We start from the raw sequence: 22,370 nt of genomic DNA, 5'->3' as shown, positions 1-22,370 counted from the left end.
TTGTTCCGAAGTTCTCCCAAACCACGCTAGTCGCATACTGGATTGTTATTGCAACGTGGCAGCAACCGATGCCACCGCCAATTTTTGCCTAACTGAGCGAATACAGCTTGTCGAATACACTTGTCGAATCAGTGGGATGTTAGAGAGACATTTAACTCTTACCTTCTTTCCTTTTGGTTTTCTCGTGAACAAAGAAATTCCACCAACCTTAGATTCCAAGGAAGCAAACATAAAAGAAAAAATGCTAGCATTCGCTTTGTCTTCCGAATGTCCTAAAAGTACTCGCTGCAGATTTGGTGGGAGACCGCTTCTTTTGATGCGTAAGAAAGAAGCTATAGTTAGAATAATTATGTTCAGCTTGTCCCTTCAGTGCTCCATGCTTTTCAGTTGGACGCTTGCCGCAGTGCACGAAGAATCTCCTGGTTTTGTTTTCACAAATTAGGGCGAAACCGTATGTTCGTAAGAAAAATAAAATGCATATCCACTCCAGGTGGGTAATGTGGAGACTGTTTTCCTACTATTTGCTTAAGATAATTAGTAGTATGTAATTATCATTTGCTTATGAATTTTACAATTGAATCACTGAAAGCGTTCATTTTACTGGTTTATTGTAAATAATTTTGACTATGGTGGTCTAGCGGCAGAGCATTTGACTCCGGCCTCACGTTCTATCCCGAGTAAGAACGGGGATGGCCCCAGATCCACTCAGCCTGCTATCAAATGAATACCAGGGATCTTTCCCGGGATAAAAGACGGTCGGGGCGATGGGTTCGCCATCCTCCCCCTCCTAGCTCCACGGCGAAGATAAGCTGCACTCTACCCACAGTCAGGTTAACAGTCTACGGGATAGCGCCACACACTTTACCTATTTTAAATAATTATTTTACTGTAATGTATCAGTTTTATATTTACAATAACCGTATGCCTTGGGACATGATTATACAGTTTGGAGAACAGACGTCTTTATCTTTAATCACTGTTATTGTACAACCAAATTCTTTCTCTTTTCCTAATTTTGTTTCAAGTTCTGCTTAATATTCATCTTACATCATGTGTGAGGGACCCTGAAACTACGCCAGCGTTAGCTTCAGCGAGTGAGGAAGTTCTGATAGTGCAACCGACAGTTAGCATGCAATGATATGATTTGACGTTAACAACAATGTCTAAGCCATTTCTGCTCTACCTTTCGAGTTATAAAGAAAACGAGTCCATCTTGCGGAAGGATGATTCATTATGAACGAAGTAGAAATAACACTGCCTCACAAGAAAAAATATTTTGGTGAAGATCCACCTTGAATTTTTTTGTTTATAAAAATTGTGTTTTAGAAACGTGGGTTTTATCAAAATACATTAACCAACGAGCACGGAATCGGGGCCAGGATTTAATTACCCTCACAAAGATTAAATGAAAACATATTTTTAAAATAATCTGTTGTGTAACTGTGTACGTTATGTCAATAGCTTGTTCTGCTGCTTATATTGTTAGACTTTCTTTGCGGAGATTTCAAGTTCCAAAAGCGAAAAATTTGAATCGAAATCATAAACATTACGCCGCAAAAGCATATAGACAAGTTATTCGGTATTTTAATGGCGTTAGTTAAACAATATGTTATAGTCATCCGCAAAACACCCATTGAGGTTATCTACTAGCATCCTTCGTTATCCGAAGACGAAGCTTAATTGTTCAATCTCTTTCATCTAAAGACCAGGTAAATAAATTAAAAGTGATAGACACGGCTTAAAGGAGAAGACGTTACGTTCAGAGTTTCAGAAAAAAGTTTATTAGTACAGATGTCTGTGTCTTCCCAGCTCAGTGTCTCTTGCACTTTCCTCCTGTTTCTTCTGTGTGACCGTTAGTGTAGCGAAACATTAACAGTTACCAAATCGTAGTCAACTCCAAATTATCCTCTAGATTCCTGCTTTTACCAATTTCGCTGTTTTTACGGCTTCAGCAAATCACGCTAAGTAACAGCCGACGTAATTACATTTTATACGGTGACATCCGAGAGCACCGATTTTTATACAGTACATATGACACGTTGTAAGTTCACTGTTTTATAGTTTATCTTCTAAACAACGACCTCTTTCAAATTAATGTAATGATGTAATTATATTTGTTAACAGCTTAAATTATAGAACACTTGCGGCATAAAAAACGAGCTCCTCGTCTAGTCCCTAATGCCCTAAGGGATGTCGAACGGCCGCCGTGTCATCCTCAACCATTCGGCGTCATGTGGATGCGGTATGGAGGGTATGTGGTCAGCATAACGCTCTTCCAGCTGTCTTTCCGATTTTTCAGACCTTGGAGCCGCTACTTCTCATTCAAGTAGCTCCTCAGTTGGCATCACTAGGTTGTGCACCCCCCCCCCCCCCCCCACGCCCCCCCCACCCCCGCACACTAACACACGAAGGAAAAGTCCCTGACAGTACCGGAAATCGAACCGGACATCTACGCTAGCCGTGTAGTCACCTACGATAAACAGCAACGGAGAAGGACACATATAGCCTAAGGTATTCTGAAACCCCACTAAACGCGCTGCTCTTGAAGTAAGGCTATGTTTTTGAGAGTGTATACGCACGATCAACACTCACGCAATTTCCGTCACAATGAGTCAGTAGATAAAGTTCAGTTCGGATGAAACATGTGTGTAGTTCTCTCCAGTATGATACATAAATATTTATAGATCAGCTGTTAGCGACGTTCCTATAAATTGCAAACGTAAATGAAATGCTAAATACAATCTCGATGAGATATGTCTAAATTTGGAGTTACTCGTCTGACTTTTTAGTGGTATATTGTCAAAAATAGACAATACGGAAACCGTGGCTGTAGTATAATTATAAAGTTTATAATTTGAAACAGCAACCAGCCACAAGTATCGTTTGATTTAAATATAATTTCGGTAAACCTTTTTAAAACTATAGCACCCACAAGCATGGTGTGATTTAAATTTTATTTCGGTGAACCTTTTTAAAACCATATTTGTGGCTACTTGCTGTTTTAAATTATAAACATTGTAATTATTGTTGGCTATTGCATTTCCTACGAATACAGACCACGTGATGAGAGTGAAGGCAGTGGCTGTATGTGGAACTAAATGAGGAGTCTTTTGCTAAACTCATCTTTGCGCCAAGCGAGGTAGTGCATTGGTAAGAAACTCGCCTCGTATTTCGGGAGGCCGGCAGTTCGGTTCCCCGTCCGGTCATCAAGATTTGTAAAGATTTAACAGTTCAGTGCTTTCCCTAAATTGGTTTCTTTGAAAGAGCACGTCGTTTTCCTTCCCCAGTCCGAGGTTGTATCACCTTCCGCGTCTTACCTCCTCATTCTTTTGTATTTCGTATCTATTTAATAGAAGAAAAAGGCTATACTTGCTTAGTGTTCGTTTCTTCATTTATGCCGATAACGCGAGTACAGCATCAGCTTCCCCCAAAAGCAAACGCGGCACAGCATCGCCCTAACACAAGCCTCGGTTGAAAAACAGCTCGCCGTTAACAACCGGACACACTTCACACAGGAAAGTGCTGTGTTCTCATGCGTCACTTACGCGTGTCGTAAACCTATACCGTACGTCCCTGCCGGCTCGGTAGAAATATCTGACAGCTACGACGTGGAAACAGGCATCCAACTACTGCAGTGTTTCACTGATAAATGCGAGATTACTACTGCTCTTCGACTGGATCAAAGGAAAGAAGATTAAAGTTTGTCTCGTCCACTTCGAGGTTACTCGAGAGCGAGCAGTGGTTCTGCTGGACAAAGTTTAGGTTTTTTGGAGCAATCATCTTGGAATCCGCTTGAAATGCTGTACGAAACCACAGGAAACCTGAATCCAGATGGCCAGGCAGCAATTTGAATCCCGTTTCTTCAGACGGCAAGCCCAGTGTTTATCACTTTATCACTTCGCACTGTTCTATTTAGTCACTGCATCCACGCCAGATTCCATACCCTGGATGAAGAGTGCGTTTAGGACGTGTTCGACAGAAGTAGTTGTTTGTTCAATTGTAGTCAGAAAACAAAACACAATTATTGACAGAATTTTGTAAGCGGCTTCTCAATGCAATACGTTACAAGTAACGGGTCAGAACGATGAAAAGAATAGACGTGTGTGTGAAAGGTCAGGTACTTCGTGAGGAAAAGAGGAATAGAAAAATTGGTCACAATCGTTTCAAGCGACAACGCAGGGATTACAGTACTATCGATATGGCTAGATACATGCAAAACTTACGCAAAGATTATCACAATTAGGACATGGTCACAGATTTCAAAAGCGAAAAAGCGTCTAAGAAATCTGCATGATGGAATCCACGAGGATCCACGAGGAAATAGACTGGTATAACTATAGAATCTGAGGTATGAGATGATAGCAGCCGTCCGTTGTGACCGAGTGCTTCTAGGCGCTTCAGTACGGAACCGCGCTGCTGCTACGGTCGCAGGTTCGAATCCTGCCTCAGGCATGGATGTGTGTGATGTCCTTAGGTTAGTTAGGTTTAAGTAGTTCTAAGTCCAGGGGACTGATGACCTCAGTGGATAAGTCCCACAGTGCTTAGAGCTATTTGAACCACTTTTTTGAGATGATAGCAAACTTAGACGAGCACAGAAACGATAGGACGGGCACACACACACTACGAGGTGCATTCAAGTTCTAAGGCCTCCGATTTTTTTTCTCCGGACTGGAAAGAGATAGAAACATGCGCATTGTTTTAAAATGAGGCTGCGTTCATTGTCAATACGTTCCAGAGATGGCAGCACCGTACGGCAGATGGAATTTTACCGCCAGCGGCGAGAATGAGAACTGTTTTAAATACTTAAAATGGTGACGTTTTCCTTACTTGAACAGCGTGCTATCGTTCGTTTTCTGAATTTGCGTGGTGTGAAACCAATTGAAATTCATCGACAGTTGAAGGAGACATGTGGTGATGGAGTTATGGATGTGTCGAAAGTGCGTTCGTGGGTGCGACAGTTTAATGAAGGCAGAACATCGTGTGACAACAAACCGAAACAACCTAGGGCTCGCACAAGCCGGTCTGACGACATGATCGAGAAAGTGGAGAGAATTGTTTTGGGGGATCGCCGAATGACTGTTGAACAGACCGCCTCCAGAGTTGGCATTTCTGTGGGTTCTGTGCACACAATCCTGCATGACGACCTGAAAATGCGAAAAGTGTCATCCAGGTGGGTGCCACAAATGCTGACAGACGACCACACGGCTGCCCGTGTGGCATGTTGCCAAGCAATGTTGACGCGCAACGACAACATGAATGGGACTTTCTTTTCGTCGGTTGTGACAATGGATGAGACGTGGATGCCATTTTTCAATCCAGAAACAAATCGCCAGTCAGCTCAATGGAAACACACAGATTCACCGCCGCCAAAAAAATTTCGGGTAACCGCCAGTGCTGAAAAAATGATGGTGTCCATGTTCTGGGACAGCGAGGGCGTAATCCTTACCCATTGCATTCCAAAGGGCACTACGGTAACAGGTGCATCCTACGAAAATGTTTTGAAGAACAAATTCCTTCCTGCACTGCAATAAAAACGTCTGGGAAGGGCTGCGCGTGTGCTGTTTCACCAAGACAACGCACCCGCACATCGAGCTAACGTTACGCAACAGTTTCTTCGTGATAACAACTCTGAAGTGATTCCTCATGCTCCCTACTCACCTGACCTGGCTCCTAGTGACTTTTGGCTTTTTCCAACAATGAAAGACACTCTCCATGGCCGCACATTCACCAGCCGTGCTGCTATTGCCTCAGCGATTTTCCAGTGGTCAAAACAGACTCCTAAAGAAGCCTTCGCCGCTGCCATGGAATCATGGCGTCAGCGTTGTGAAAAATGTGTACGTCTGCAGGGCGATTACGTCGAGAAGTAACGCCAGTTTCATCGATTTCGGGTGAGTAGTTAATTATAAAAAAAATTGGAAGCCTTAGAACTTGAATGCACTTCGAAGAACAGGAACACGTCGGTGTTATTGAAGTTACAATCCCAAATACTAATCTGGAAGTATACGACTTGTCAAGAAAACAAGAAAAAATTTCGAGCGTTCCCCAGAGAGAACTGAGTGATTTAAGTAACACAAGAGGGAATGCAGCGATGTAATAACGAGGTGAAGCTGAACTTTAGAGAACAGCGTCCTCGAATTTATAAGTAGTGTATCTAGGGATGTGTGATCGTCCTAGCGTCTAGCATAGATTTTCAGCTGCAATCGCAGCGAAAACACGGAAGAATTCTTGCGCGAATTATTTTCCAATAAAAGGCGTACCTGAGTAACAGAATCTTCTGATAGTCTAAGAAACACACGACAGGGAGTGGCTTATAATGTCATGCCCAGAGGTGATGTAGCCGAGCGGTTCTAGGCGCTTCAGTCCGGAACCGCGCTGCTGATACGGTCGCAGGTTCAAATCCTGCCTTGGGCATGGATGTGTGTGATGTTCTTAGGTTAGTTAGGTTTAAGTAGTTCTAAGTCTAGGGGACTGATGACCTCAGATGTTAAGTCCCATAGTGCTCAGGGCCATTTTTGAACCCATAGGTGAAAACATACGCCGAGTGCCTTAAGAAATTTTCTTATTCACTGTAAAGAGTGTAACAAAAACGTGTGATCAGACTTTCAGGAAACATTCCTCACAGGCAGATGATAAAAATGTTAGAAAAAATGGACATGGGCCTGGAAACGACTTTATTTCACGTTAGAGCTCTGTTTGTGCAACTGTTCAACGCATTAATCAACGAAGCCTCATCCGTGAACAGCACTTTAGCACTAAAGATAAGTTTGACACATTGTTGAATGAACCATTTGCAGAAGTGTACCCGTGCTGTAAAATCAACTGCTGATAGTGCCTGCTCGCAAAGTACATGGTACGGATGTAGCAGCTTCTCACGTAGCACTCTCCGTAAGTCATGTGGTCAACATTACTTGGTCAAATTAACTGTCTTACGCTAACAGTAGGGTTGTCAACTGTACGAAGAAGTTCCTCCTCCAGATGAGATATCCTCGTCCTTCCAGGCATCGCCCAGTGGCGAGTGGTAGGATTAAACCTCCCACGCTTCCCAATGGCACATCCTCCTCTTGGGGCACTGCCGTTCTGGAAATCTCTCCCGATACATAGGCTGAGCGCCACGGCCATTACCTTCTGCCATTCCGTACAGGAAGTGTGCGTCTTACAATTCCGCATCGGAGCACACTTCCATTGCACTGTACCGGACACCAAATACGTGACGAGCACTAAGCAGTTGATGCTATGCCTACTGCTAATAGATCAACTGGTTCAACTGGCTCTAAGCACTATGGGACTTAACATCTGAGGTCATCAGTCCCCTAGACTTAGAACTACTTAAATCTAACTAACCTAAGAACATCACACATCCATGCCCGAGGCAGGATTCGAACCTGCGACCGTAGCAGTCGCGCGGTTCCGGACTGAAGCGCCTAGAACCGCTCAAACCGAGAGTCCGCCGGCTGAAACTCGCGGAGTATGTCACCTGACGATCTTACTGATGTATGGGCAGAAGGAACGTCTCCTTCTGCATCTTTTCCAGTAAGATGGTACTACCGCGAGTTTGTTGGATTGTAACTCAAATACATTGAAAATGGCTACTTATAGCCAAAATCGAGGTATATGCGAGAGTAATAAAAACTAGTGGGATTGCGACTAATTGCTATGTGCCTCGCCTTCCTTATAGTCTACGCTCGTTGTTCACAACAGTTCGTAATGGAATCAAAGTTTGTTGGTGTTCTATGTTAACAAATTCCTCCTTTTCAGAAATTACTTTCTTGCTGCAACCAGTCTGCATGTTATATTCCTTCTAATTTGCCCACCGTCAGTTTTTTGCTGTCCAAATAGCAAAACTCATCTGCTACACAGTATTAAAAGTTTATTATTCAATTTTATAAAATTTGACTGTACATTTTACGATTTAATGAGCTGATAAGATTACAAAATGAAAAAATGTAATCATTTATTAACATAGCTCTGAGCAACTATATTTTTTGAGATTCGTGTCCTTCCAAAAATCAGTACTTCAATTTTTTTAAATATTATAATTATAAGCAAGTGTATTTGGTAGGAAAATGCAGGGTAACAAATCTATCAACCAAGTAACTTTTATCGATATTTAATTCAAATACAATACTGTTCCAAATTACCAAACTAAAAATATAAGTTTTAATCTTGTTGGCTATTTGTTTTACACATACATTTCATATTAATGAAGCGACTTATAGTGTTTCAGAACTTCGTTGTCTTCAGAAAATCACTTTCAATACTGAGTAGAGCGAAAAAGTTGAGCCTGTCTATCCACGTGGCGGTTCGAGGCCTGTTTTCGATCAGCTTCAGTTCTAAAAACAAGCTGTTTCCACTGCTGTTTACGATCATTGTAATCATAAGTGGTAGATACATCGTAAAAGCGACCTCGGTATTAGGAAAATTATTTTTTATTGTTTGGAGGAAATGAGTTATGGAAGAAATCGGTTTTCGACGAAATCGAGCTAATTTCAAAGTGAAAAAAATTTGTTTTAAAACCTTTTGCAGTTTCGCCAACTTAAGTGCTATGTGTTTGACCAGACACCAGTGGGAATGTGATGCGATGGAGCTACAGGTTTGAGAGGTGGAAGCTGACTATTTCGTATGAGTTGTCAACTTCATGTGAATAAGCCCATACAAAATTATTACATCTCCACCTTTTACAATTATAGGGGACCCGCACCGCCGTACAAGGGTAACCGTAGGCACCTCCAGGGTTCCAGAAGACGATTGACTGAAAACTACATAACATACAGAAAAATGAGACTTACCTGAAGATAGTGTTTCGTCAAGTTTCGATTCGGAGTAAGCGCGTGCTGAAGTTGAAGAGTGCACAACTTGGGTGGGGGGGGGGGGGGGAGGAGGGGGCGGTGGCAGGCGTGTCAGAAAATGTACACAAATGATCCTCTCCGTGTTGTCACATCGAATTAGTTAGTACCTGCAGATAGGCAATCCAGTGAATATATTTCCAAAGTGGGCTACGTTGCGCCTTCCCAGAGCGGCGATTTTCTTGAAACGTTTAATTTTAAGAACTACATTTTTAGCCATCAGTTTCATAAATAAACTTTTATTGTCTATCGGTTTCAGTCACTCAGACAATCGCCACTGGGAGAAAAGGCAAGTACATTAGATGGAAAAGCATTTCATCGTTCTCTTAGATGTTCCAAAAGTACTCAATGTTACAATATTGTACACGTCCTTATTGTGTATCATGACCTTAAATAGCAATGGATTGGTGTTGCAATAACAGACGACCAAATGTAAAGAAGCTATCCCGAAGGACATTAATTTAGTGAAATGCACGAGCATATTGACGGTTGCTGCATCACAAAAGGCGCCCGTACTGAATACCTGTAACGTGAATTAAAAACTTGGAGATATGCACTGTCCACTGGCATGTGTATATTTTCTGTATTTCTTATAGTTTTTGGACCGTTGTGTTGTGAAAAAAAAAATGCTTCAAATGGCTCTGAGCACTATGGGACTTAACATCTGAGGTCATCAGTCCCCTAGAACTTACAACTAGTTAAACCTAACTAACCTGAGGACATCACACACATCCATGCCCGAGGCAGGATTCGAACCTGCGACCGTAGTAGTCGCACGGTTCCGGACTGAAGCGCCTAGAACCGCTCGGCCTGTGTTGTGAAATCCTGGGGGTATTTACGAATAACCCTATATTAAGCTAAAGACATATGAGTGTCGTTCAGAATGTAAAGAACGTTTTGGCATAACTAATTAAAAACGAAAGATATCAACACAAAACTTCATATACAAAGTTACAGGACTTTACTTTAAATTTCAATGCAGTCACCATAACTGTCAAAGCACTCATTGTAACAGGGGATCAGTTTTTCTATCCTCATGTTGTACTCCTCTTCTCCGCCAAAGATTTGATTGCTTGTTAGGGGTATTTATCATTTGCGAACTATTTCCTTTAATTTCAGGAATAAGCGAAAATCACCGATACCAAGGCAGGGCTGTATGGAGGATGTCCAAATATTTCTCTCTGAAGACGTTAAACTTCTTTCTGTGTTCGAGCTGATGCATGATGCTGCGCATTGTCGTGAATCAAAAACACTTTTGCTGACAACATTTCATGTCACTGAAGCTCCGCTCATTGCATTACCTCCAAAAACGTTCTTTATTTGCTTATAATTTTCGATGGTCGGAACATTTTGTGCATTCAGAAAACGAATGACACTACGTACTACGCATTTTGCGGGATTTTCGATGGGCGCCGCTATTTGGAAAGGTTACAGAACAAAGTGGAGTGACTGCTCGGCAACAAAACTCGGCTCACACTGACAATGGAAACTTCCCATTGCACCCCCTCAGATTTAGTGCTAAGATGGCACATTGGTAGCCCGTCAAAAACTGAACACAGATGAAGCATGAAGACAGGAAGAAGGTGTACTAAACTGTGGAAAAAAGAAGCAAAATAGAAACAGTGTACGGTCCAAGTTCAACATGTACAACATTGTGCGGTTGTGAATGACTATGGCGCCGTGGTCATATTGTGGTGATGGGCGGCGAAGCGGCAGATTCGGGTTCAGATCTCCTTTACGACCTATTTTTTTTTCCCACAAAATTATGAACTGTTCGGCACGTCATTGACGTTTCTGTTCGCTGTATTCAAAGTTGTGTCTGTATCGTTGTGTAACGTCCGTTTGTAACAGCGACGTGTAACGAAGGGACCTCCAGACGTACGTACCTTCTATGTGTTCTACACAAGTATTACATGTTATGTCTCTTGCGTTCCGTTTTGGAAGTTTTGACTCTTGAATTCCTTCGTTGTAACATAATTCATACCCGTTTATTTGTTATTTTCATTTCTGTGAGAGGTCTCGCCTACCCTCATTATTCATAACATTTACTTGCGACGCAATATATTCTTACCACAAGACAGCAAGCAATATATAGTAAGACAGCTGCCAAGACTACAGAAGGAGAACAGACACATCAATCACCGGACCGACAGTTCATATATATATATATATATATATATATATATATATATATATATATACAGGGTGTTTCAAAAATGACCGGTATATTTGAAAAGGCAATAAAAACTAAACGAGCAGCGATAGAAATACACCGTTTGTTGCAATATGCTTGGGACAACAGTACATTTTCAGGCGGACAAACTTTCTAAATTACAGTAGTTACAATTTTCAACAACAGATGGCGCTGCAAGTGATGTGAAAGATATAGAAGACAACGCAGTCTGTGGGTGCGCCATTCTGTACGTCGTCTTTCTGCTGTAAGCGTGTGCTGTTCACAAAGTGCAAGTGTGCTGTAGACAACATGGTTTATTCCTTAGAACAGAGGATTTTTCTGGTGTTGGAATTCCACCGCCTAGAACACAGTGTTGTTGCAACAAGACGAAGTTTTCAACGGAGGTTTAATGTAATCAAAGGACCGAAAAGCGATACAATAAAGGATCTGTTTGAAAAATTTTAACGGACTGGGAACGTGACGGATGAATGTGCTGGAAAGGTAGGGCGACCGCATACGGCAACCACAGAGGGCAACGCGCAGCTAGTGCAGCAGGTGATCCGACAGCGGCCTCGGGTTTCCGTTCGCCGTGTTGCAGCTGCGGTCCAAATGACGCCAACGTCCACGTATCGTCTCATGCGCCAGAGTTTACACCTCTATCCATACAAAATTCAAACGCGGCAACCCCTCAGCGCCGCTACCATTGCTGCACGAGAGACATTCGCTAACGATGTAGTGCACAGGATTGATGACGGCGATATGCATGTGGGCAGCATTTGGTTTACTGACGAAGCTTATTTTTACCTGGACGGCTTCGTCAATAAACAGAACTGGCGCATATGGCGAACCGAAAAGCCCCATGTTGCAGTCCCATCGCCCCTGCATCCTCAAAAAGTACTGATCTGGGCCGGCATTTCTTCCAAAGGAATCATTGGCCCATTTTTCAGATCCGAAACGATTACTGCATCACGCTATCTGGACATTCTTCGTGAATTTGTGGCGGTACAAACTGCCTTAGACGACACTGCGAAAACCTCGTGGTTTATGCAAGATGGTGCCCGGCCACATCGCACGGCCGACGTCTTTAATTTCCTGAATGAATATTTCGATGATCGTGTGATTGCTTTGGGCTATCCGAAACATACAGGAGGCGGCGTGGATTAGCCTCCCTATTCGCCAGACATGAACCGCTGTGACTTCTTTCTGTGGGGACACTTGAAAGACCAGGTGTACCGCCAGAATCCAGAAACAATTGAACAGCTGAACCAGTACACCTCATCTGCATGTGAAGCCATTCCGCCAGACACGTTGTCAAAGGTTTCGGGTAATTTCATTCAGAGCCTACGCCATATTATTGCTACGCATGGTGGATATGTGGAAAATATCGTACTATAGAGTTTCCCAGACCGCAGCGCCATCTGTTGTTGAAAATTGTAACTACTGTAATTTCGAAAGTTTGTCTGCCTGAAAATGTACTGTTGTCCCAAGCATATTGCAACAAACGGTGTATTTCTATCGCTGCTCGTTTAGTTTTTATTGCCGTTTCAAATATACCGGTCATTTTTGAAACACCCTGTATATATATATATATATATATATATGGGGCTGGCCGGAGTGGGCGTGCGGTTCTAGGCGCTACAGTCTGGAACCGCGTGACCGCTACTGTCGCAGGTTCGAATCCTGCCTCGGGCATGGATGTGTGTGCTGTCCTTAGGTTAGTTAGGTCTAAGTAGTTCTAAGTTCTAGGGGACTGATGACCACAGCACTTAAGTCCCGTAGTGCTCAGAGCCATTTGAACCAAGCCATCATATGGAGCGGGAGGGAGGTTTGAACGCGCCTCTCCCGGTTTACAATCTAACACGTTGACCACACAACCACGATGTCGTGGTTCTGACAAGTTGCTCGATGTTGCACATCTTGAGCTTGGACCGGTTTACAATCTAACACGTTGACCACACAACCACGATGTCGTCGTTCTGACAAGTTGCTCGATGTTGCACATCTTGAGCTTGGACCGGTTTACAATCTAACACGTTGACCACGCAACCACGATGTCGTCGTTCTGACAAGTTGCTCGATGTTGCACATCTTGAGCTTGGACCGGTTTACAATCTAACACGTTGACCACACAACCACGATGTCATGGTTCTGATAAGTTGCTCGATGTTGCACATCTTGAGCTTGGACCGGTTTACAATCTAACAAGTTGACCACACAACCACGATGTCGTGGTTCTGACAAGTTGCTCGATGTTGCACATCTTGAGCTTGGACCGGTTTACAATCTAACACGTTGACCACGCAACCACGATGTCGTCGTTCTGACAAGTTGCTCGATGTTGCACATCTTGAGCTTGGACCGGTTTACAACCTAACATGTTGACCACACAACCACGATGTCGTGGTTCTGACAAGTTGCTAGATGTTGCACATCTTGAGCTTGGACCAGTTTACAATCTAACACGTTGACCACACAACCACGATGTTGTGGTTCTGACAAGTTGCTCCATGTTGCACATCTTGAGCTTGGACCGGTTTACAATCTAACACGATGACCACACAACCACGATGTCGTGGTTCTGACAAGTTGCTCGATGTTGCACATCTTGAGCTTGGACCGTTCAGTGTTTCTATTTGCTTCTTTTTTCTCAGTTCAGTACACCTTCTTCCTGTTTTGATGCTTGATCCGTGTTCAGTTTTTGAGGGCTATCCACTGGGCCAGTTTACCACTAAACCTGAGGGGGGTGCGATGGGGAGTTTGCCTTGTGACAGAAAGGAGCTAACTGGTCGGCTCCCGTGAGCGGTGGCTAGCAATCGGTTCTGGGTGTGGTACGCAGTCGTTCCTTACTTTCTGGATGAGCCTCATATTTTTATACACTGTGTCCAGTATCCGTAAGGACTGTGTCTATGAAAACTAAAAGTCATGGATTATGTTCAGGAAATCTGTATTTATTCAAAACAGTCTCCCCCTGAATCAGTGCGTAACTGAAATCGTTTTAAAAGCGTTTTGAAATAGTCAACGTAGTGTTTTCTTGGACTTGCAATTAGTACAATTGTTTTGGATGTCCTTAACTGCGTCATAACGGTATCATTTCATTGCCAGCTTCAGTTTGGGGAACAACCAGTATTCGGCTTTGGCCACATCCGGTGAATACAGTGGGTGATCCGGGACTGTGATCCCTTTGCTAGCCAAAACCTCGCGCACGATCTTCACTCTGTGGGGTGGGACGTGGTCGTGGAACAGCAACTAGGAACCTGTCTCTCGGTATTCGGGTCAAATTCAACGAATCATCGCTCACAAACACAACATTTGACGTTGCCTCGCTGTTCCACAGCTATTTTTCGACGAAAGTCAGACACCTATTGCTAAGCTTAGTTTACACGACGACATTGGGTTGCGCCACTCGTTGCGTGGAATGAGTTGCACGCAAGTGGTTTCATATATGACTGTTGACGCGGCGACACCAGTATAAATTCAGTTTCGTCGTTTTGTGGGTCCCTGAGTCGTGTCTGAAATAAAAGTTTTGGCAGCTGCACGTCGCACGAGTTGTGATGGACTTAAAGCTTGTTGCGTGGAATCGCTGCATAAGAAAAAAATAAGAAAGGTGTTTCGATTCGTGACTGGATGAAGAAAAGACGTCAAGTCGGTTGCTCAGCATCCTTGATGAAATAATTTATAACGGAAGATCCAATAAGTTCTTTTAATTATCTTAGAATGTCACCGGAACTGTTCACGTTTCTTCTAAATAGAGTTAATTATGCGATAAGGAATAAAGGTACTGTAATGCATGAAGCACTGTCGCCAGAACTGAAATTACATATCATATTGCGTGCATTACAATCTAGAACACTCGTCATGCTATAAGATACGGTTTTAGTTGGTGATGACGCTATTTTTTGACACCAATAATTATTAACATTAACAGTAGTAATTATTAAAATTAGCAACAATAATTAATCGAAGCAGGCCGCATTAAGAAGAGAATGGCTTGCAAACTACTCTCTTGAAGACAGATCTTTACAGTGGCAATATTACAAAATTCTAACGTATGTGAATGGCGAGCACTGCAGCGACGTTTTAAATAGATGAATTTTGAATAAAGAAAGCAGCTTCTTGAATTTGTATAGCTTTCTCTCCTGTCAACAATATTCGTTAACAAAGAGTTGGCCAAGTAGAACGATGGGATTTTAGTCTTGTAGACGAGAGCATTGCCACAGCTAGAATTACACTTCCTTGTATTTTTCTTAATTCAGTTGTATATGTGCACCTAACTCAATAAATTTTGCCCTGCAGCTCAGATATTGTCAAACCATCTATGTGGTCTCAGCGGCAGCAATATGTTGCTTATTTTTGTAATCAGCATCACTGAAATCCCACAAACACCTATGCAAAGCACAGACGTCCAAAAAGCTAACATTATCTTCCGTGCCCCACTTCATATTTAATATTTTCTACACTCTACGAACACACATATCCTCAAAACTCATGCAACTAGTGTCACCAAAGTTGGAACACGCCGAAAGTGTTTAGATTCACCAACGAGTTGCGCAAACGTGCGAGGCGCATGCGCAGTGGCCGGTAGTGCAGTTGCCTGCAACGTAGTGTCGTCGTGTAAACTAGGTTTTACATTCGTGGCCAGGACGCCTGTTGTAGTGACGTTCTACACGGCTGTTGTTGAATCTTCGAGGATCGTAACGCCGCATCCTACCACGAGATGGTGAGGGTATCATCTGGAGTGCCCCAGGGAAGTGTGGTAGGTCCGCTGTTGTTTTCTATTTACATAAATGATCTTTTGGATAGGGTGGATAGCAATGTGCGGCTGTTTGCTGGTGATGCTGTGGTTTACGGGAAGGTGTCGTCGTTGAGTGACCGTAGGAGGATACAAGATGACTTGGACAGGATTTGTGATTGGTATAAAGAATGGCAGCTAACTCTAAATATAGATAAATGTAAATTAATGCAGATGAATAGGAAAAAGAATCCCCCAATGTTTGAATACTCCATTAGTAGTGTAGCGCTCGACACAGTCACGTCGATTAAATATTTGGGCGTAACATTGCAGAGCGATATGAAGTGGGACCAGCTTGTTGTGATGATGTTTGGTTTGTGGGGCGCTCAACTGCGTGGTTATCAGCGCCCGTACAATTTCCCAACCTATGCTCAGTCCAATTTCGGCACTTTCCTGGATGATGATGAAATGATGAGGACAACGCAAACACCCAGTCATCTCGAGGCAGGTGAAAATCCCTGACCCCGCCGGGAATCGAACCCGGGACAAGCTTGTTGTTGTGTTGGCTGAAGAGCCAACACCGTGTTACAACTGGAGGCCGAAATACACGCGTTTTAGCTCACGCAGGCTGGCGTGAGGAGGTAAGAACTATACTGACGTGAGGTCAGGAACATGACAAGGAATTAGAATTCAGAAAGCGGACGTAATTCGTTTGATACTTAACTTTAATCCATTAATGATGAACGTCGCTCTTGAAGGTACGTGAGTCACAATATTATGTGTTCAGATTATAGTAACTGAATATGGCGCTTTGCTAGGTCGTAGCAAATGACATAGCTGAAGGCTATGGTAAACTATAGTCTCTGCCAATGAGAACGTATGTATACAGAAACCATCGCTAGCAAAGTCGGCTGTACAACTGGGGCGAGTGCTAGGGAGTCTCTCTAGACTAGACCTGCCGTGTGGCGGCGCTCGGCCTGCAATCACTGATAGTGGCGACACGCGGGTCCGACGTATACTAACGGACCGCGGCCGATTTAAAGGCTACCACCTAGCAAGTGTGGTGTCTGGCGGTGACACCACACTGGTAATGGCAGTTGTGGGGAAGGCGGATAGTCGTCTTCGGTTCATTGGTAGAATTTTGGGAGCATGTGGTTCATCTGTAAAGGAGACCGCTTACAAAACACTAATACGACCTATTCTTGAGTACTGCTCTAGCGTTTGGGATCCCTATCAGGTCGGATTGAGGGGGACATAGAAGCAATTCAGAGGCGGGCTGCTAGGTTTGTTACTGGTAGGTTTGATCATCACGCGAGTGTTACGGAAATGCTTCAGGAACTCGTGTGGGAGTCTCTGGAGGAAAGGAGGCGTTCTTTTCGTGAATCGCTACTGAGGAAACTTAGAGAACCAGCATTTGAGGCTGACTGCAGTACAATTTTACTGCCGCCAACTTATATATCGCGGAAAGACCACAAAGAGAGATTAGGGCTCGTACAGAGGCATATAGGCAGTCATTTTTCCCTCGTTCTGTTTGGGAGTGGAACAGGGAGAGAAGATGCTAGTTGTGGTACGAGGTACCCTCCGCCACGCACCGTATGGTGGATTGCGGAGTATGTATGTAGATGTAGCATTGCAGTTTCGAATTTCAGACAAGTAGTCCTAACGGAACTGGGACTTAAGTTTTTGTTTTGGTGTCCTGGAATGGAGGAGCCAGGCAGGTGACTTACGTCGTCGAAAGTGCTGCGGAAGACGTCTAGCGAGCGCGTGAGGCGCAGCATGCGGCGCAGAGCGGGCGATGCGTCGTGCCCGGCGTCCAGCTGCACCATGGCCAGGCAGTACTGGGCCCGCGCACGCCGCACGCACGCGTCGAAGTCGCCGTACTGGTTCACGTTGCCGTTCAGCACGCCCGACGGCAGCTTCGCGCTCGCGTCGTACACTGCAAACACACACGGTGCTCTTGTATTACACCGACAGTTGCAGGCTATGGTATACACTGAGGTGACAATAGACATGAAATAGCGATATACACATATACAGATAGCGATAGCATCGCGTTCACAAGGTATAAAAGGGCAGTGCATAAGCAGAGCTGTCATTTGTACTCAGGTAATTCATGTAAAACGATTTCCGACGTGATTATAGCCGACGACGGGAATTACACTACTGGTCATTAAAATTGCTACACCAAGAAGAAATGCAGATGATAAACGGGTATTCATTGGACAAATATATTATACTAGAACTGACACGTGATTACATTTTCACGCAATTTGGGTGCATAGATCCTGAGAAATCAGTACCCAGAACAACCACCTCTGGCCGTACTAACGGCCTTGATACGCCTGGGCATTGAGTCAAATACAGCTTGGATGGCGTGTACAGGTACAGCTAGCCATGCAGCTTCAACACGGTACCACAGTTCATCAAGAGTAGTGACTGGCGTGTTGTCACGAGCCAGTTGCTCGGCCACCATTGACCAGACGTTTTCAATTGGTGAGAGATCTGAGGAATGTGCTGGCCAGGGCAGCAGTCGAACATTTTCTGTATCCAGAAAGGCCCGTACAGGACCTGCAACATGCGGTCGTGCATTATCCTGCTGAAATGTAGGGTTTCGCAGGGATCGAATGAAGGGTAGAGCCACGGGTCGTAACACATCTGAAATGTAACGTCCACTGTTCAAAGTGCCGGCAATGCGATCAAGGGGTGACCGAGACGTGTAACCAATGGCACCCCATACCATCACGCAGGGGGATACGCCAGTATGGCGATGACGAATACACGCTTCCAATGTGCATTCACCGCGATGTCGCCAAACACGGATACGACCATCATGATGCTGTAAACAGAACCTGGATTCATCCGAAAAAACGGCGTTTTGCCATTCGTGCACCCAGGTTCGTCGTTGAGTACACCTTCGCAGGCGCTCCAGTCTGTGATGCAGCGTCAAGGGTAACCGCAGCCATGGTCTCCGAGCTGATAGTCCATGCTGCTGCAAACGTCGTCGAACTGTTCGTGCAGATGGTTGTTGTCTTGCAAACGTCCCCATCTGTTGACTAAGGGATCGAGACGTGACTGCACGATCCGTTACAGCCATACGGATAAGATGCCTGTCATCTCGACTTCTAGTGATGCGAGGCCGTTGGGATCCAGCACGGCGTTCCGTATTACCCTCCTGAACCCACCGATTCCATATTCTGCTAACAGTCATTGGAACTTGACCAACGCGAGCAGCAATGTCGCGACACCATAAACCGCAATCGCGATAGGCTACAATCCGACCTTTATCAAAGTCGGAAACGTGATGGTACGCATTTCTCCTCCTTACACGAGGCATCACAACAACGTTTCACCATGCAACACCGGTCAACTGCTGTTTGTGTATGAGATATCGGTTAGAAACTTTCCTCATGTCAGCACGTTGTAGTTGTCGTCACCGGCGCCAACCTTGTGTGAATGCTCTGAAAAGCTAATCATTTGCATATCACAGCATCTTCTTCCTGTAGGTTAAATTTCGCGTCTGTAGCACGTCATCTTCGTGGTGTAGCAATTTTAATGGCCAGTAGTGTAACACACTCTGAGCTCGGAATCGTAGTTGGAGCTAGGCGCATGGGACATTCCCTTTCGGAAATCATTTGGGAATTCAGTATTCCGAGATCCACAGCATCAAAACTGTGCCGAGAATACAAATTCAGGCATTACCTCTCACTATGGACAACGTAGTGTTCGAAAGCCTTCACTTAATGACAAGAGCAGCGGCGTTGCGTAGAGTTGTCAGTGCTTACAGACAAGCAACACTGCGTGAAAGAATCGCAGAAATCAATGTGGGATGGACGACGAACGTATCCTTTAGCGAACTTTGGCGTTTGTGGGTTATGTTAGCACACGATCAACCCGAGTGCCTTTACTAACAGCACGATATCGCCTGTAGCGCCTCTCCTCGGCTCGTGACATTGGTTGGACCCTAGACGACTGTAAAACCGTGGCCTGGTCAGATAAGTCGCGATTTTAGTTGGTAAGAGCTGATGGCACGGTTGGAGTGTAGCGCAGGCCCCACGAAGCCATTCACCCAAGTTGTCAACAGGGCACTGTGCTGTCTTCATAATGGTGTGGGGTGTGTTTACATGGAATGGACTGGATCTTCTGTTCCATCTGAACCGATCACTAACTGGAAATTATTACGTTCGGCTCCCTGGAGACCATTTGAAGCGATTCATAGGCTTCATGTTCCCAACAACGATGTGCCATGTCACCAGGCCACAGTTGTTCGCGATTGTTTCGAAGAACATTCTGTACAATTCGAGCGATTGGTTTGGCCCCCGGATCGCCTGACACGGTTCCCATCGAGCATTTATGGGACGTATTCGAGAGATCAGGATGCGCACAAAATCCTGCACCAGCAACACTTTAGCAATTATGGACGGCCATAGAGGCAGAATGGCTCAGTATTTCTGCAGGGGACTTCCAACGACTTGGTGCGTCAATGCCACGTCGAGTTTCTGTACTCCGCCCCGCAAAAGGTGGTGCAACACGATATTAGGATGTATCTCATGACTTTTGTCATCTCGGCGTATTCTGTCAATGGCGGTTGGTAGTGCCAATCATATCCAATACAAAGCGTCCATATACCAAGTTCCATTTTCAAAACGCTGTAGAAGGAGAACCACTGCTCAAGTGATGTCAAATTTGAACAGAATGTTGCTGATGTACGGGGAAACGTCACGAAAAAAAAGAAATTGAACAAGAGATGGCGCTGTAAGCACACCAACAGACGAGCGGCACACGACCGTTCCTCTATTTGCATCCGAGACGCCTATAACTGTCTCCATGAATGATAATGTGTTCCAGTAGCCCTGCAGAAGTTCCGGAAATTCAGGGGTATGAAGAAAGCCATTGGTGCGATGTTATGAAAAAAGGCATTGCTCCGATGTGTGGAGAAAAGATTACAGAATTCGAAAAAACAAGTTCTTTTTGAGTCCGCAACTCGTGGTCGTGCGGTAGCGTTCTCGCTTCCCGCGCCCAGGTTCCCGGGTTCGATTCCCGGCGGGGTCGGGGATTTTCTCTGCCTCGTAATGACTGGGTGTCGTGTGATGTCCTTAGGTTAGTTAGGTTTAAGTAGTTCTAAGTTCTAGGGGACTTATGACCATAGATGTTAAGTCCCATAGTGCTCAGAGCCATTTTTTGAAGTTCTTTTGAAGTGCAGTATGACAGAGGGAGGAAAGCAGTTGACCCGTCGTCTGTCGGTGATGTGGCCACAGTATTGCAGTAGGGATCGAGCGGAGCTGTGCAAAATGTAGTGCGCGGGAATTGACCGAACGTTGGACGTGCCTGTGGGTCAAATGGTTCAAATGGCTCTGAGCACTATGGGACTTAACTTCTGAGGTCATCAGTCCCCTAGAACTTAGAACTACTTAAACCTAACTAACCTAAGGACATCACACACATCCATTCCCGAGACAGGATTCGAACCTGCGACCGTATCGATCGCGCGGTTCCAGACTGTAGCGCCCGCTCGACCACTCCGGCCGGCGGACGTGCCTGTGAAAATTGTGCATAAAATCCTATGAAATGTCCTGCATTCCTATTCATACAAAATCGTCAATGTTCAGGAGTTTCTTCCTGCTGGCCTGCTAGCAAGACAAACGTCCGCTCTAGAATTTCTTGCTCGCATGGAAGTGGAACATGATTGGCCAAGGCCCACTCTGTGGACAAACAAAGCCCATTTTCATCTCCAAGCACACATCAACGCGCAGAATTCCAGAATACAGGGTACGGAATATCCACACACACATCAGCCGGTACCACTTCATTCTGCAAAGGTGACTTTGTAGTGTGTGTTGACGACATCGTTTATCGTAGATTCGTATTTTTTTCGAGGAGATGAATCCTGCGGATCCTGTTACCTGTACCGTCACTAGTAAACGCTACGAGAGTCTTCTGCGCACCGTCATTCCAACCCTTCAACAGCGTGAATATGTGCTTAGGATCATTTTTATGCAAGATGGCGCTCTTCTGCACGTTACACAGCCAATGTAGCGGCTGCTGCAGAGGCATTTCGGAAATACTAGAATTATCAGCCGTCATTTCCCTACAGCATGACCGTTCAGATTACCTGATCCTAATCAGTGTGACTTCTGACTGTGGGGTCATCTGAAAGAAGTGTTCAGTGCTCCAGTAACGAACGTAGCTGAACCGGAGGCACGCATTGCGAAACGCATTCTGAATGTGACCCGAGAGACACCCCGATCTGTTATGGAACATGCTGTTTCTCGATTTCTACTTGTGGCAGAAAACGGTCAGCATACTGAACATTTCTTGCACCAGTCTCGTCAAAATTCGAAACCGATGACATTCTGCTATTTATGCGGTTTTTGGTCTCAGGACAGTTAAAAACTGTTTTTTCCCATCCCATGTGCCGTGGTGGGTAGGGTTTACCTAACTAACAGTGACACAACTGTCGACTGGTGAACTTGTGCAATCATTAACACTGAACAGTACGGATGGTGTAATGTGCATCTCAAACCATGGTCGTCGTACTGCGATTCATCTGGCATTTGTAGCCGACCCTGTTTATGTTAAGACGCTTACAGCGCCATCTATTGGTAATTTTTTTCCATGACGTTTGCTC

The 22,370-nt window shown here is 44.6% G+C and overlaps 1 protein-coding gene across 1 annotated transcript in view; it reads right to left on the bottom strand.

Annotated features, from left to right (window-relative positions):
• Positions 1-22,370, bottom strand: part of LOC126184034 (nose resistant to fluoxetine protein 6-like) — a 397,821-nt gene that overhangs the window by 83,121 nt on the left and 292,330 nt on the right. Inside the window, exon 5 of the mRNA XM_049926391.1 lies at positions 17,473-17,681. Within this exon, the coding sequence (XP_049782348.1) occupies positions 17,473-17,681 (209 nt within the window). The remainder of the gene's footprint in view (positions 1-17,472; positions 17,682-22,370) is intronic.

Source organism: Schistocerca cancellata, chromosome 4 (assembly GCF_023864275.1).
Source record: "Schistocerca cancellata isolate TAMUIC-IGC-003103 chromosome 4, iqSchCanc2.1, whole genome shotgun sequence".
NCBI lineage: Eukaryota > Metazoa > Arthropoda > Insecta > Orthoptera > Acrididae > Schistocerca > Schistocerca cancellata.
Note: the sequence above shows the minus strand (reverse complement) of the source record. Positions and strands in the feature narration are given on the sequence as shown.